The 16,256-nt window shown below is 42.7% G+C and overlaps 1 protein-coding gene across 1 annotated transcript; it reads left to right on the top strand.

Annotated features, from left to right (window-relative positions):
• The first annotated feature begins 10,245 nt into the window (after positions 1-10,245).
• Positions 10,246-13,499, top strand: xbp1 (X-box binding protein 1). The gene is given in 6 exon segments (XM_047592211.1): positions 10,246-10,625; positions 11,234-11,330; positions 11,881-11,997; positions 12,111-12,191; positions 12,194-12,277; positions 12,395-13,499. Coding segments are annotated over 6 exon segments (1,224 nt in total). The 5' UTR covers positions 10,246-10,380; the 3' UTR covers positions 12,995-13,499.
• Positions 13,500-16,256: the final 2,757 nt, after the last annotated feature.

Genomic DNA, 16,256 nt, shown 5'->3' with positions numbered 1-16,256 from the left:
AATGGAGTCATTTATTCGTTCGTTCATTCTGACCCCCCGTGCTTAAGCGTTTATTAATCCTGCCCGGCTTCTGCTTGTATGGTGGGAAAAGTTTGAGCAAATATACTGGTATGAAACAAAGAGAATTAAAAACAAAGGCCTCCCTCTAATAAAAGCCTGCCTACAATAATGGCCCCCAGTATATAAAATATTACAGGAAATACTGTAACATATTCATTTCAGCTCTGCTTGATTTGGCAGCACCTGTATTGCAAACTATTGCTAATAAAGATGTTAAGCAGTGATACATCTGTAATTGGCTGCGATCTGATTTTTATTCTGCAAACAGAATGAGTGTGAGAACTTCAGGTTCACGGGGAAAGGTGTTGGTTACCTCGACTGAGGAGACGGAGGTGTGCAGCTTGTTTCCTGCATCTCCTCCTCGAAGAGTTCACTGTGTACACATATTACTCTTATTATTCCTTCATTCCCTGCAGTATTTCAGACTGATCTGCCAGTTTTGATTCATTTGATGCAGTTTGGATGCAAAGCTCACCGCCATTTCCTGTGAATACTGCTTAAGTGTTTTGACATTAAATGTTTTTAATCTGAAGCTGCAGCAGGAGAAATCCTCATACATTACGCTAATTTTTATTTACTTAAATGAAATTGCCGAGTTTTAAAGTGCACACTTAAAAGAATAATTACAATTTTTGTGGTAAACTATAAAGTTTAATTGCCTCCTGCTACTTAACTGTCTGAATTTGTAATCTGTTGGTTTTTGCCTTTGTTCTTGCTCCCTCAGGAAATGTGTAATTAACATGACAATGAAGGCAGACCTTTTATAAACCGTCCAAGATTTTTAAATAATTAAAGTTTATGGACACATATAAGTCCCTCGAAATTTTCATGAGCCTCCCAACAGTTATATTCGGCCTGGCATCATCTTATATTTCAATTTATGAATTAAAAACTTCATTAATTTCCTGGATTTACACCGATCAGCCACAACATTATGACCACTGACAGGAGAAGTGAATTAACTTGACCATCTTTTGACAATTGAATGTTCATGAATTCATGATCCACAGAGCCCCCTCCCCTCTGGAAACAGGACACCACAGGACCCCCTCAGAAGGTCCATGTCCATCCTCTGATGAGTCACAACTGTTTTGGAGGCACAAGGGAGACCTACACACGTATTAGGAAGGTGGTCATAATGTTATGCCTGTTCGGTGTACACGTTACCTCAGCATTTTAAAATATATATTTTGTGAAATAAATATGCAATTACACTCATCAGACCGATGGTTTACCAATTTAAAACTTTTCTCTGCAGACATTCCACTGAAGACTAAAATGCAGGCAGCGTAAATAGCAGATAGTAAATCACCATCATCATCATCTCCATTCATCTCCTCTATTCATTTCTCCTCATGCTTCCTCCTGACTAAATCCCCCCCATCATGCCCTCCGATGGTTCAACACTTCTCCAAACTCTCCCATTCCACTGCTTCCTTGTTGCTTCTGTGACTGCAGACACAGATCATCGCTCTGAGGAAGAAAACAATGCGTCATGGAGCCAAATCCCAAACATGTAAATCCCCAAATGAAAAGCCGCACTGCACATCGCTCTCGCCGGTTTCAAAGAAGGGATCTTGCGTGAGAGGACATGCTGACACAGGGCAACACTTTGCCGCATGTGCCACCCAGTGGTTGGGTGGCAGTGGAGATGTAAGGACAGCGGTCGCAGTAAAGGATGACTGGAGGACCGGTTGGGGAGAGAAATGTGGTTCGCCATGACTGAAAACAGATCATCTTCCCCCTCGGCTCCCTTTGATGTCTGCGGGCCTTATTTTGTTTTCTGCTGATTTCGTGGTAACGGGCGCACACGCACACATGCTCATAGACTGACACACACCCGGATCATCAAAGGAGGCTCGGTTCAAACTGGTAGCCAGTTGACACAAATTCAATTTTATTGGAGAATCGGGCCTTTGTATTATCTCCCCGCGCTGAAATCGTTAGAACGTAACTAGATTTTCAGCTCAGATGTGGGTCAAACCTCTGAAGCCTCTGTTTTGATCCTGTGTGTTTTGACATCAGTAGTTCATCCCAGAGCTCGGAGCTTATGGACGTATTACATGATCCTTCCCCAGGAGACAGATTTCTTTTCCATAGCAATTTAGTTTATTTCAGTTTATCTCCTCACTGGTGAGAAGTGAGGAGGAGAAGTTGCTGTGCAACGGAATGCTTAGCAAACTAGTATATGTATATACACTGATGGGGCATAACATAATGACTGTGTATTTTACTGTGTTTTTGTGCCTCCAAAACAGCTGTGACATGGACATCCTGCTGCTATCAAGGAGTGTCATTGCTGTGGGGTGGGGGTGTCTGGTCTGGTTTAGGTGGGTGCTACATGTCTAAGTTAACAGCCACATGAATGAATGCCAGGTCCAAAAGTTTCCCAGCAGAACACTGAATTGTCACAACATGGTAGAATGTTATTCACTTCTCCTGTCAGTGGTCATAATGTTATGCTGGATCAATGTATATAGTGTTTAGTTTGTAGTTTGATGCCATTTTCTAAAAACAACACGAATAAGAAGGACTTTGCATGACTTTCAAGATGTTCCATAGACATTGGTCCCTATTGACTCACCTGGTCCACGGGCACTTCCTCATGAACACATAATGGTGAAAATGCTCCACTTTATAGTCCTGGAGGCACTGGATCCTCAGGCAGGGACTGTTGGTTTGTGTGGTGCAGACCTCTGGTTCCATAAACAACAGGTCGATGGATAGAAACCATCCTCTGCAAACACCAACATTGGGGTAGCACTACACAACTGAGCAGCTGCCTGCTTTAACGTTGCGTTAAGAACATTCTCAGCAGTACTTTAATCTGAAATATGTATTTGCTGTCGTGCTGAAGCTCCTCGTTCCAGGCCATAAACATCAGTCTGTAATCGTTGCATAAAGTATTGTCTTAGCTCCTGTCTTAGCTGGCATGGAGGCACTTTTGTCTATATTCAAATAGGAGGGAAAGTTAGGTTAGATCATGTGTAATTCAAACAAATGAACATTATGCCTCTGAAAGTGTGAAAGTTTGACTGTCCACATGGAGAACACAAAGCAGAAATGAGCTGTAGGGATTTCTCTGTTACCTGATTCAATGAGACATTTAGAAATTAAAAGTGAAATTATGTGTAGATTACAGACTGAAGTTGTAATGTGCCCTTTCAAACACCAGGTGGCAGTCGGACACATGACTTGTGAGTGGCCAGTCAATATTCAATATAAAAGTCAATATTCTGTCTTGCAACATGACCGATGTAGGATGTGCATCACTGACAAAGAGGAAGTGACAGTCATTATGAAAGCCTCAGGGAGATTAAAGGGAGATTAAGTGACGAGGTTTCATCATTTTAGGGGCCCTCCATCTTGCTTGGGTGTTGCATCAGAACAACGTTCACATTTCATCATAGTGGAGCCAATCAGATGTGTCCAAGTACAGACCAGCTCATGCAACACTTTGGTAAATGCACTCAACACAACAGTGCTGATTTGTAATCTGCTGCATCTGGTAGAGTTTATTATCTCCTAGAGGACACACATTAGTTTAGTCTGCGACTTAAAATAGGCTCATGTTGTACAAGTGAACGCACAAATGACAGAACGGGCCTTCGCTTCATCTTACAAATAAAATGTCAAACCGTATCAGACTATTGGAGCAAAACGGTTTAATGGGAGAGCCGCCAGCCGTGCAGCAACACTTTTTAAATCCGTTTATTAAGACACTGATTAAGAACGGATCGTTGAAGACGAAGACCGGAGAGAATATTTTCCATCTGCATCCGAACACTGTGATGTTGTTGCTGACAAACAGCGTAGTTGTTGTTGTTGTTGTTGTTGTTAGACAGCCAAGCCGGTACAGTGAGAGCAGAGAAAATGTGGATCGACAAACAAAAAGAGCACCGTGTCAGCTCTGTGCGCGAACAAAGCACGGCTTATGTGGGCGCACAGAGACTCGAAGACAATTGTGGAGGTGATGGACAACGAGCTCTGCATTCGTATAGGAGATGGCCGGGCCGGCACGTCTTCCTGAAACTTTGGGACATGTCAAAGCTAAAGTAGAGGTGTTTAATTCAGCAGCTGCTCTCTTCTCATTTCTTTTTTACTCCAATATGCAAAATGGCGGCCATCTTATCTGTACGCTGGCCAGAGTTGTGCACATGCAGATACAGAGCCAACTGCAGACAGATATGTTAAAGATTTGAATGAGTTGCCCCAATTCTGTATGCACCATCCACGGCAACAGTCGTTTCTTGCCTGTAATTGTTCCAGTCATTGCATCACTCTAAACTGCATATATTATTTTTCCGTCTTCTATTTAATGTCATGTGCTGCTGATGGACCAGATACATTTCCTGATTGCAGAAAGTCAGACGGAAACATCAGAGTGAGGACACAAACTGAGAGGCGGGAGACGAGGGATGGCGGAGAGGTGTGGGAAGCCACCAGGCCAGACAAACACCCCGATGCATTGTGGGAACGGAGAGAGGTGTGCAGTGGGGAGGAGGCGTACGCAAACACATCGGCCCCCCTGCAGCTGGCCGCGGTCCCAGGGTGTGACCCCGCTCACCCCTATTGTCCGGCCCTGCCTTTGCCCCACAACACATGTCACACCCAACGCCTGCTCAGATGAGCACACACGGGCGTTACTGTTTACCCTGCATGCCATGACTTCACTGTAGTTACCAGGAATATCCGATAGGCCGACAACAAACCTAGCTGGCAGCAGCCTCTAATTAAACGCATGAGTATTTTGTTCCTAATAACAACGTGTCTCTGTTCCAATGCTCGTGAGTTAATTGAGATTATAATTAAGAGAAAATGCAGTGGAGCGTGTTGCAGGACACAACTGCCACAAAGCTAATATGCAAATTTCTATTATCCGCCCTCACAGCCTACAGCACAGGCTGCTGAGAAGAACGCTGTAAATAAATTTTCACTCGAAAGAGCGACGAGTTCAAAGAGGAAAACTGAAAGTATCCTGAGAACGTTAAATTGTAGGTGCAGTCCGCTTTTATTTAGCTGTGGGAGGCACAAATATTCAGGGTTCTGCGATAGCTGCTGATTCATTTGGTTCATTCTCATGGTTAAAATATCATTTGCTCAGAAGAACGGCTTCCTAACGGGAGACCTGGCTGAGAGGGGAGCTCAGAGACGGGCACAGAAGTTGCAGACAAATGAGAAAATCACTTAGACTGTGAAGTATGTACGCCCACATTCAGCAGTCTGGATACCACAGGGTGCACTTTTAATCTGAAAGGTCTCATTATATCTTACATCACACACACACACATCACGACGTCCCCCTCCATTTGCCAATGAAAAAAACGTCTATACGCCCCTGCCTTTGGGATTGGTCCACTTTAACTTTAAACAGTGGTTTGGAGGATCCACCCACCTTAATCACAGACTGCAACTCTACACCCCAGGGTGGATCCCCACTTCTGTATTTGTGAGTGTATCTCTGGTTGTGTGTGTATACGCGTTTAAGTACTGGTTGAGACGAGTCTAGCAGCCAAGACCGACTATACATAGGTTTAGGCTGTGCACACACTCCCTCTCATGGCCTCCTCCTCCTCCTCCTCCTCCTCCTCCTATGAGGATAATCCAACCGATGATTTAAAGCTGCCAATAATATGAGTTAGTTTGGCAACTGTTAAAACCTGAAAGACGGCCCTGGTTTTTCAACTGAATCCAGTTCTGTACGTATAACTGTATGTTCCATAGTCTTATTGTCTAGGTCACAGTCATATTCATATTGGTCATTCTGATTATATATTTCCTGAGCATCATGTTGAGCTGTAAAAAACCCACAGTGACAATATCTTCTACTCGGTTCTTCTTTATTCTAAGGGGAAAACTCCTGCGTGAACTGAACTGAATTTCTTGTGAATTCCTCTTTTCATTTGTATGAGGAGGAATCTGAAAAAAGTAACGCCTCGCTGTAACCGTTGCGGCGGCCTTCTTGTGCTAATATAGTGTAAACATTTAACATGCATGATCAGCCTTTAAGGAAAGCGCTGATCTGCTGACTCCACTCAGCGTTGTCGTTCCGTCATCGTCGCTCCTAAAAGAAATGGCGAGGTAGAGTTCACTTTGAAGCCGGATGCAAACGCTCAGTTTGTTAAGTCACATCAGTGGAGCTTTTGTCAGGCTGATTAGTCTCGCTGGAGGCTTTAGGATCATCAGAGCTTCAAATCCATCCCAATTAAATGAGAACGCCTTGAGTAACGGGGTAACAGCTTGGTTAGAAAAAAGTATTTGAGCGTTGTGACGACTGGGTGGACTCAGATAGACTTTACTGATCCACAATAAAATAAAATAAAATAAAATAATACTATTATATTACCCAGTTAATTAAATTAAATAAAATTAAATTAAATTCAATTAAATTAAACAGTATGAGAAATTTGCATACGTACAAATATACGAGAAAATACATGAATTTAAGTTAATAATGAACAAAACCAAGCTGCTGTTTGGAGGCCCCTAACAAAGATAAAAACCGAGTGACTCGACTTGGGTTTCTGCTGATTTGGAACAGTTGTTTTCAGAGAATAAGATGTTCCAAATGGGCCCGCGACACTTCTCCATGTGAAGTTTAAGACTTACATCAAGTATTCTCCAGATACACTTTACATTCTTTTTGAGCCACTAAGGCAGAAAAGACCTTTACATTTAAAGAGTTCCTCTAATCTACTGGTCTCGCGCTGCATTCAGTGAGCGCTAACAGGCTGAGCCCACTCAGCGCTGTTACACCCATCTAAGCAAATCGTTTGTTAAGAGGATTTTCATTAACTGCTCACAGCGTCCTGTTCTATGAGCTGAAACGATGCTACTAGTGGCTCACCGGTGCGTTCCGCTGTGAAATGTTGGGAAACGCTGTGGTCTGAAGACATGATTTACATATAAGCTAACATACCCGCTGGCTACGTTCACAGGAAAGAATGTAAAAACATACGTGACGGGAAAGCCCCCGAGCATATTTTTTGAATTCTTTTCAGCTGTTTGACATTGATCGTGTCTCTTACACCACTAACTTGAACTTCACAGCTTCATAAATATAGGCCTTGCTTTGCTAACACCAATGATGGGACACCCCCCTCCATCAAAAATATCTAAACAGTTTTCTTCTAATAGCACGAGGGTGCTTTATAATATTACACTTATTCACTTTCTTGACATAAAGAAACTTGAAAATAGGAAGTCCAAATTCACGTTTCCCCTGTTTGCTTTGACCTTTTATGCAAACAGCTATAAATAAAGGACATCCTGCACAGAAATCCTGTTTTCGTTTGTCACTGCTACACACACACACACACACACACACACCACCACCATCAAACCCCGGCTCTTGGTTTTCTCTGATGTTGATTCTGTAGTGGCCACAGAGCTTCGCAAACAGGCCAGTGTTTGCTCTAGCCGCAGCGGTTACTCCTGCTGAGGTGACAGACTGCCAGGGCAAAGGGCTGTGAGCTGTAAACAATACAGGTGGCCACATACCGTAAAAATGTGAACTCCCGTTTGGGGACAAATAAGAAGAAAGAAGAGAGTGTACCCGTGAACTGCCCCCGTGTTTATACAGCGTCTGACTTTATTTCATCTGAGGGTTTGTCGACGCGACGCAGAGAGGTTTTACTGCGCTTGTGGAGTTTGAGTCTTAGCAGCGGTTTTCGAGCTGCACTCTGTTTTATCAGTTCATATCTTCCACTACAAACTCCGCTTTTCATATTCATGTGGTAAAATGAGCGACTCAGCACTTCTGAGCCGAATGTGGTCGCCGAGCCAACTCACCACATCCGGCTGTTTTGTTGTATCGTTGAGGAAATACTACTCTTGCGTATTTCTCCTGTTATGGCTCAAGCAAACCTGCACAATTTCATTTTGAGCCTTTTAAACAGCCTCCTTTTCATAGTGTGGGTATTTGATGCAAAAATACAAAAAAAAAAAAGAAAGCAAAGAGTTAGACCTACATTTAGATAGACTTTAATCATCCACGAGGGAAATTGTTCAGTCACAGTTGCACATTACAAACAATACTAAAAAGAAAGATATCATAATAAATAAAATAGTAAAAAAATAGAAAAAAAAATTAACATACAAATAAATATTATATAAAAAATAATAAAAATAAAATATAAGTAAAATCCAGTAATAAATAAAAATAAAATAAAAAATACCACTGATACAAAAAATAAGCATATAAACAAATGCACAAGAAAAATGAAGACTTTATATTATATGCATAGAGTTATGGTTAATAAGATGTAATAGTGTGAAAAACGTGGAGTTATCTGTTGCAGAAAGTTGCAAAGATGGATCGAGTACACGTGGATAGACTTTGAAAGGCCAAAAGTTTAAATTCTGCACAAAACATTGTTTGCATATTATAAGATGACAGCAATAGTCTCTTTATTTATATAAGACATGTAAAAACAACAGAAGTTGATCCAAAGTGTTTTCCAGTCAGAGCACATATAAAAACATCTGCATCCATACCAGTAAAACGCAACAATAATATGAGTAAATTCCTCAGACGAGAAGGTGACAACCGCTCCTTTAATCCATCGGTTCAACACACTGTTCCAGTAAAAAGGAAATAAACTTTTCAGGTAAGGTCATCAGAGCGGTAAAGCTTGTTGTGTCTGTTTGATTAGATAACAACATAGAAAAGAATGAGGAAACCATACAGCAAAAGACGAGTGAGCAGACATTCACCAGGCACTGTACTTAACTGTAAGGGGGAAGTGAGGCTGGAAAAGGCAAGAATATATATTCAATTCAATTTTATTCATATTGTGTTAATAACAATACAAGAGCTCATATAGAGGAACCGATGCGATGGAGGATAGAGACAGAAAAAGAAAGAGAATATATATGTAGAATCTAATCGTGATTCAAATACAAGATATAATTGATGCATGTAACATGAGAGACTGATTGGTAACAGGTGTAGTTTTATCTATTACATGAGTTTATTAGACTAAAATCCTTCATCATCATCATCATCATCATCATCATCATCATCATCTGAGGGGGTATGAAACTCGTTTTAGTTCAGGGGCCGGACCAGTAACACAATAGCATATTAACTTATAAATAATTACTCCAAATGTTTCCCTTTGATTTAGTGCAAAGAAACACAAGCACATTATGAAAATGTTTTCATTTAATGAACCGCTCTGCTACAATACATGTGACGAACAACTGGACATTTCTTAAGAAAAACAAGAAGCAAAATTTCTGTTTCGTTCTAGGTCTCAGTGTTTTTTTTTTACTTTATTTATTTCCAACATTGAAAAGAGAAGAAATGCATCAAATGCATATAAAATTGAAAAAGAAACAAGACAGAAAAATAAAAATACTTCCAATAAGTAACGTAAATTACTTAATAGTACTAATAGTCTTCATTCAATGTTTTCTTCCTCCTCTGCTAAATAAGAATAATGGCAACAACAATAACATTTAAATTGCTATACATACCTATTCTTCATTCATCTCTTTCTACCTCTTCCTAAATTGTGTAACATTTTCACTGTGCCCCTTTATTGTCATTAGACGGTGTATAACAAGATTGGAGAGCTTCTCCTTTTGAGTGTAGACAAACTATATACAAAATAACGCAATAGGTATTATTTAAGTTAAAATTCTCATCTCATCTTCTAAAACCGCTTATCTTCACTACGGTTGCTAGAGCATATCCCAGTTGTGAGTTAAATATACTAAATACTAAAAAAAATATGGAGACAAAATACAATTTATATATATATAGTTTACTGGTGAAGACAGACGGTGGTAAAAGTGCATTGCACATGTTAAACAGAACAGCAGCATCAGTGTCAGTGAAAGTCTATACTGCACATATCAGTTACTTTCACAGGGGAACAAAAATGCAGTTAAAATCTTCAGTGTCATTTATGCATTTTGCAAATTCATACCGCGGCCCTGCGAGCCGCTTTCGGCCCGCGGGCCGTACGTTTCACACCCGTGGTTTAGTTTCTCTTGATGGGAAATTACACTTAACCAGGAACTCTGGGAGATTTGACGTTGGTCGCTGCCAACAGGGTGAAACTTTAAATGCAAAATTTCATCAGCACCACGACCAATCACAGGCCCGTGAACCGAGTGCGTCACAGGCCCCCGAGCAGCCAATCAGCAACGCCCACGACGGTAGAAAAGATCGCTGTCGCAACTCGTCTTATCAGGCAGTGGAGAGAAGTCGGGGATCGGGTACGCAGGGGAAACCTCCAGGTTTCTACTTGAATTGAAGACGGATACCCGGTAATTTCTGATTCAACAACCGAACAAAGAGGATATTCAAACATGGTGGTTGTAACAGCAGCAGCAGGAGGGAGCGGAGGAGCCCACAAAGTGCTCCTTATATCCGGGAAGCAGAGCGGCTCCTCCGGGGGGTCGCAGCCGGCCTACAGCCGACCCATCTCCGTCGTTTTACCGTCAGCGGCCAGTCAGGTGTCATCGGACTCGGACTCCAACTCGTCTGCGGGTCCCCCGGTGCGGAAAAGACAGAGACTCACACACTTGAGTCCGGAAGAGAAAGCACTTCGCAGGTTAGTTTCACTCACTAAAACACGCACACGCACACACCCCCATAAAAAAAACCCACAATTAATTAGTTGTAGTTTTACTCCAAATGCGCCGCCATTGTTCCGGGAATACCGGAAGAGACACGCCCAAAGATTATTATTAATAATAACATTATTATCTTTATTGCAGAACAATCCTATTTTCTCGTTCAAATCAAAAGCACACGAGATTTTGCGCAATACTACACAGCCCTGTATATAAGTGGGTCATTTAAGGTGCCTAAAACTGGCCTCGTGTGTGTGTGTGTGTGTTGAATCGCTTTAAACATCATTATTACTGTACCACCTTTGTACTTTGGACTTGTGAAGCCGATATAAGGCTGATTTGATCGTGGGCCTGGTCCCCGTGTGCACCGCAGGACTCTGATACTGACCCGGTGCTGCCTGCGTGGCAGGAACATGGCCGGTTGGTTATTGCGCAGTACTTGTGAACCCAAGTCATGACAGTGAGGGGTGGGGGCGGATGGGGGCTTAGTCAGCACTGTGGAAATGAAGTGCTAAATCTGTTAAAAAAAAAAAAAAAAAACATTTCCACTTATGCGTGTGTGTTTTGTTTTTTTTTCTTTTCACAGGAAACTGAAGAACAGAGTCGCAGCACAGACCGCCAGAGACAGGAAAAAGGCCAAAATGGGAGAGCTGGAACAACAAGTCCTGGAGTTGGAGCTGGAGGTAAAAAATCTTTTTGGCACATCTTCAAACGAGGGTGTATCTTGGAATGCAAAGCAGGAAATCTTAACTAACCTCTGGACATTAGACTTTATAATGGTTCCCGTGATGTGCAAATGTTTTTAGTGCATTTTATATTCATTATATATATGTAGTAATGTATTTTTATACTGTACTTTATTCCAGTGCTTTATTCCTGTAAGTGTTCCTCCCCTGCTGATTAATAAAGTATTTATGGCTGTAATAAACCTCCCCCCACCGTGACACATTTTCACCACCAATTTTGTCATGAAATGTCCACAACTCCAACACAACCCCCTCTTGAGTCATCACAACGTCCCAATGTCCCGAAAATATAAAGAATTGACGATAGAAAATACATTTTCTTTTATTTTTTCCCCCCACTTGGTTTCATTTCTAGCTTTGGTTTTACAGAGAACACTTTTTTTTTTTTTTTTGTTTTGTTTTTTCACATCTTCCACTTCCTGTTAAACGGACAAAAGTTTCACGTACCAACATCTGTTTCGCCTCTTTTCTCCCCCCTCCCTCACAGAATCAGAAACTTCACATTGAAAACAGGCTGCTTCGGGAAAAGACGAGCGGCCTGCTCACAGAGAACGAGGAACTGAGACAGAGACTTGGGTTGGACACCCTCGACTCGAAAGAGAAGGTGGGTTCGCGGCGCGGAGCGGAGAGAGGGAAGTGAACGGGGACGGGTTGTAGAAAATGGCTCTGAATTCAATCCTCTTTTTTTTTTTTTTTTTTTTTTGCTTTCTGTTAAAGGTTCAGACGCTGTTGTCCACCGGGAACGACGCAGGTTTGGGGATCGGGTCTTCTGAGTCCGCAGCACTCAGGCTACGTGTGCCTCCGCAGCAGGTGCAGGCCCAGCAGTCCCTAAATCTGAAGACTTCTCAATGGATACAGATAGTTCTGACTGTACAGACAATGAGGTAAGCCCCCGCCAAGATTTGAGCTTTAAAGACAGCTCTGTAGTAACACCAGAGTTGGGTCACGGGTCAGTGGGCTAATCCTGTTTCTCCTTTGCGTCCCCCCCCTTCTTTCTCTAGTCTGATTTGCTACTGGGCATTCTGGACATCCTTGACCCAGAGCTGTTCCTCAAGTCTTGTGAACAGGAGTGCCAGGAGCCGCAGGTGCTGCTGGTCGGAGGGGGGGACCCAGTACCTCCCGCCACACCTGCAGCTCTGGGGGCCCCATCAGTTAAGCTGGAGACCCTTAATGAACTGATTCACTTCGACCACATCTACACCAAGCCCGTGGAGGAGGGGAGCGACAACGGGCAGTGCAGCGACCTGGAGAGCGGCACGGACGACGAGAAGATTGACGAGGCTTCCTACCCGGTGGTCGCCGAGGTGGTGGTGGTGGAGGAGGAGGAGGAGGAGGAGTCGGTGTGCGTCAAAGACGAGCCCGAGGAAGTGGTCATCCCCGCCTGCGACGGCCACAGTCAGGTGGACGACTTCCTCTCCGGAGCCTCCTCTCCTGCCTTCAGCAGACTGGATAAGGAAGCCTGCTTAGCGGAAACATACAGCGACTCCGGATACGAAGGGTCCCCTTCCCCTTTCAGCGACATGTCCTCTCCCCTGTGCACTGAGAGCTCCTGGGAAGACATGTTCGCCAATGAACTCTTCCCCCAGCTTATCAGTGTCTGAATCCAAACCCCCTCTACCTGATAAGTCATAATATATAAACATAGATACTGTATATACACATGTAAGAGCTAATTGTGTAGCTTTAATAACTGCTGATAAGTTCCTAAAGCGTCATGGCGCCAGAGCCCCTCTGAACCAGCCTCGTAAACATGCTAAACTTAAGCACATAATCTCACGTTATTACAGCAGGTCTGTACCACTGGTGGTGTCGCATCGACTGTGGTAGTTGGAGTTCATGAAAGCTTAACTTTAACTTTAAAAGATTGCTTTGAAAATCTTTTGCGTGCTGTTCAGGATGAAATGTGGGTGAAATCCAGTATTTCTGTAAATTTTCACGGGGGAGAGGATGGATTGGGGACAGATCATTTAAATATTCCACTTTATTTATTTGTGTATTCTGCTTCGGAGTCGTATGTCCGCATGTAAAAAATGTTATCTTCTAATTTTTTTTGACCGCTCTCCTTGTAGACCAATCCTGCATTAAAAAAAAAACAAATTGTTTGCATTTCGTCTCCTTGTTCAATGTCATCGTAGCTACAGTGGATGGAATTACTACATAAAAAAGAAGATCAGCAACGAGGGCAGAACATTATACACTGATCAGCCACAACATTAAAACTACTGAGAGGAAAAGTGAATAACTTCTGACATGTACACGGCCACCACATAGCAATGACACTGCAGCAGGATGCAGACACAAACACAAAACGCTTTAGAAACAACTCAGAAAATCATGAATAACAGCACAAGGTGCTGACCTGGCCTCCAAATTCACTAGATCCCAAACCGATCAGGTATCTGACGCCCATTCCTCTAATGGATTGTTGGCATTCAGTGTAAATTCAAGATCTTAGATGTGTTGATTTCCTCCGGGGTTTTGCACAACACTACATTTCATGAAGTCAGATGTGGATTTTCAGAATAATTCTCAGAAGTCACAGTGAAAGTCAAGATTTTTTAAATCAAAATTACATTTACTGCACCACAGCTGAAAATCCCTTATAGCACGCGTCACACTTTCCTCTGTTTACTCTGATGTTTTCTATCGAAGAACTTCATGCAGTGTCTGCAAGGGTTGAATGTCAGCATCACGCCACATTTGAAGGGTTAAAAAAAAAAGCATGAAAAGTTTGGAAGTGGCTTCATGAAGCAATAATTTCTCCAGGTAATTGACGGATTTGTCAGAGTAAAAATAAAAGAATGTTAATTGCAGCTCTAATGGAAACATGTTCCATCCACTATGAGTTTTTTCCTGAAGCCTTCCTGAGAACATATTTGCCTTCATTTCATGCAAATCTTGGTTAATTACAGCGGTGGATGTTTAAGGAATTTTAACAAACAGGTTTATCACGTCCGTTTAATAAATATTGTGTTAAACCCTCTAACGAGTCCATACCCTGCAGCAAGCGAAATGCATGTGCTGACACAGTGTTTATATTTCCTATCTCTTCGGCGCAGCACATGCTAGCTTTTCTGGGAAGGAGGCCTCCTTGTGTTACATAACACTTCTAATGTATCCGGGAGTTTCCTGGGAGTCTAACCTGAGACAGCTCCAGTCTTTGCTTCCCAACATAAATAGGTCAGCGTGAGTATTGTTGGCGTTTTGGCCCCGGTGTAAAGAGATCACGCCTTTTCCCTCAGGCCTTCATTCTAATTACAACCAGGTCTCATTCAGGAGGTAGTTGCCCTTTTTCTTGAGTTCCTCAGGCTGTGATTGCTATGACCCCACCCCCAGAACAAAAGCCCCCCGCAGTCTGTGTGGTTGTATGAGCTGATTAGATCAGGTTTTCAGACGCACCACTGATGTAATTGATCCCAACTCGGCAGGACCAGGCCGTTTGTCTCATTTAGATCATAGATTAAAAAGCTTCTTGATGTCCTCATGATTCTGAGCTGCTAGATATGGAGCGGATGATCTGGAACACAGAGCTGTTTCTGTTTAATCTTACCTGCGTTTTGTGTCACTGCGGCAAAAACCGCAGGAGGGTTTGACGTCGCTATTCCTCAGCTACGCAGAAAGAGCGTGGTGAGAAATTTACCATTTCCTGCCTCTTAGGTGCAAACCACAGCAAAGACTAAAGCAATCTTATACAGCTGCTGAGCTGAAACCGAAATGAATCTGCTGGAGCAGAGTCTTTCAATTTCAGGGTGAAGATTCGGGGTCTATTTAAGAAAACAGACAGATTTCGGTTTCTGGTTGGTGTATCTGTCTGCTCGGTTTCAAGCATCTGCGTCTTTGAGAAAATGAACGGTCAGCACGGCCAGGTTGGCATGAGACAGCTGCAACTTGAAGATTTTCTGCATGAGAGAACAACATCTCCAAAATCTTTTGATATTAGGATCATTCGCAGGAAACCGAAAAAACAATGTGAGGCCCCACTGAGCACTGTGAAAAGAGTGTCAGATGACCTCTAAGGGCATCGCTCCTGAAACATCATCATTTGCATCTTGCTATCGGCCCCACTTGGTTTGTTTAGCCACTGGTAACTCACAGCATGTGTTTGAAAGACGCTGCCTTTCAGAGATGTTGCTTCTAGGGTTAAGACTTGGTGTGGAAGTGTTGCGGCGTGACTTCATTTTCTGCTGCTGCAATAAGGTGAGAACAACAGTCAACCACCGGTGCAGAGCTGCATCCACGCAGTGAATAAATGAAACCTGCAATCGACAGCACACATGATTGCAGTGATCAGTTCACGGAAATCTTTCTGTCTTCCTTCAGATATTTCTTAGCTCCATTATAATCAGCCAGTGCAGAATTGATTTAAAAGATAATAGACAAAACCGTCCCCGGCTCTGTGGTGTGTAACTGAAGATACCCTGAGATACCCGGTGACACCTTGTGCAAGACACTTTCAGCCTCATAAACACTCTTCGCTGTGTTGTGTGTATGTTACGCTGCAGCAGTGCTATCTGCCTGTTTGAGTACACGCTATCTGTCTTCGCAGCATGTTGTCCAAACACGCTGAAGTCAGCTTTACTGTAAGCATGGACGTGCTAACGCATAGGTCTTCAATAGGTGGTCCGCGACGCCTAGGGGATCCAGTCATGACATTTTTTGTATATAGTTTTTAATTGTTCCCAGAAATTTTAAATAGATATATGGATTCAACATATTTTAATAAAGAGATAAACTTCACTCGTTCAGTGATACAGGAGCTGTCTCAACAGTGCACCGCTTCACACAGAGCGCCGCACTAGACCTGTCAATCTAAGCCTCCTGTACTCGGTAGGCCCCGCCCCTATCGCTGCTGAGTATTGCTAA

The sequence above is a fragment of the Mugil cephalus genome, chromosome 8, assembly GCF_022458985.1.
Source record: "Mugil cephalus isolate CIBA_MC_2020 chromosome 8, CIBA_Mcephalus_1.1, whole genome shotgun sequence".
NCBI classification, from domain to species: Eukaryota; Metazoa; Chordata; class Actinopteri; order Mugiliformes; family Mugilidae; genus Mugil; species Mugil cephalus.
The sequence above is the reverse complement of the archived record's forward strand: the minus strand, read 5'-3'. Positions and strand labels throughout refer to the sequence as shown.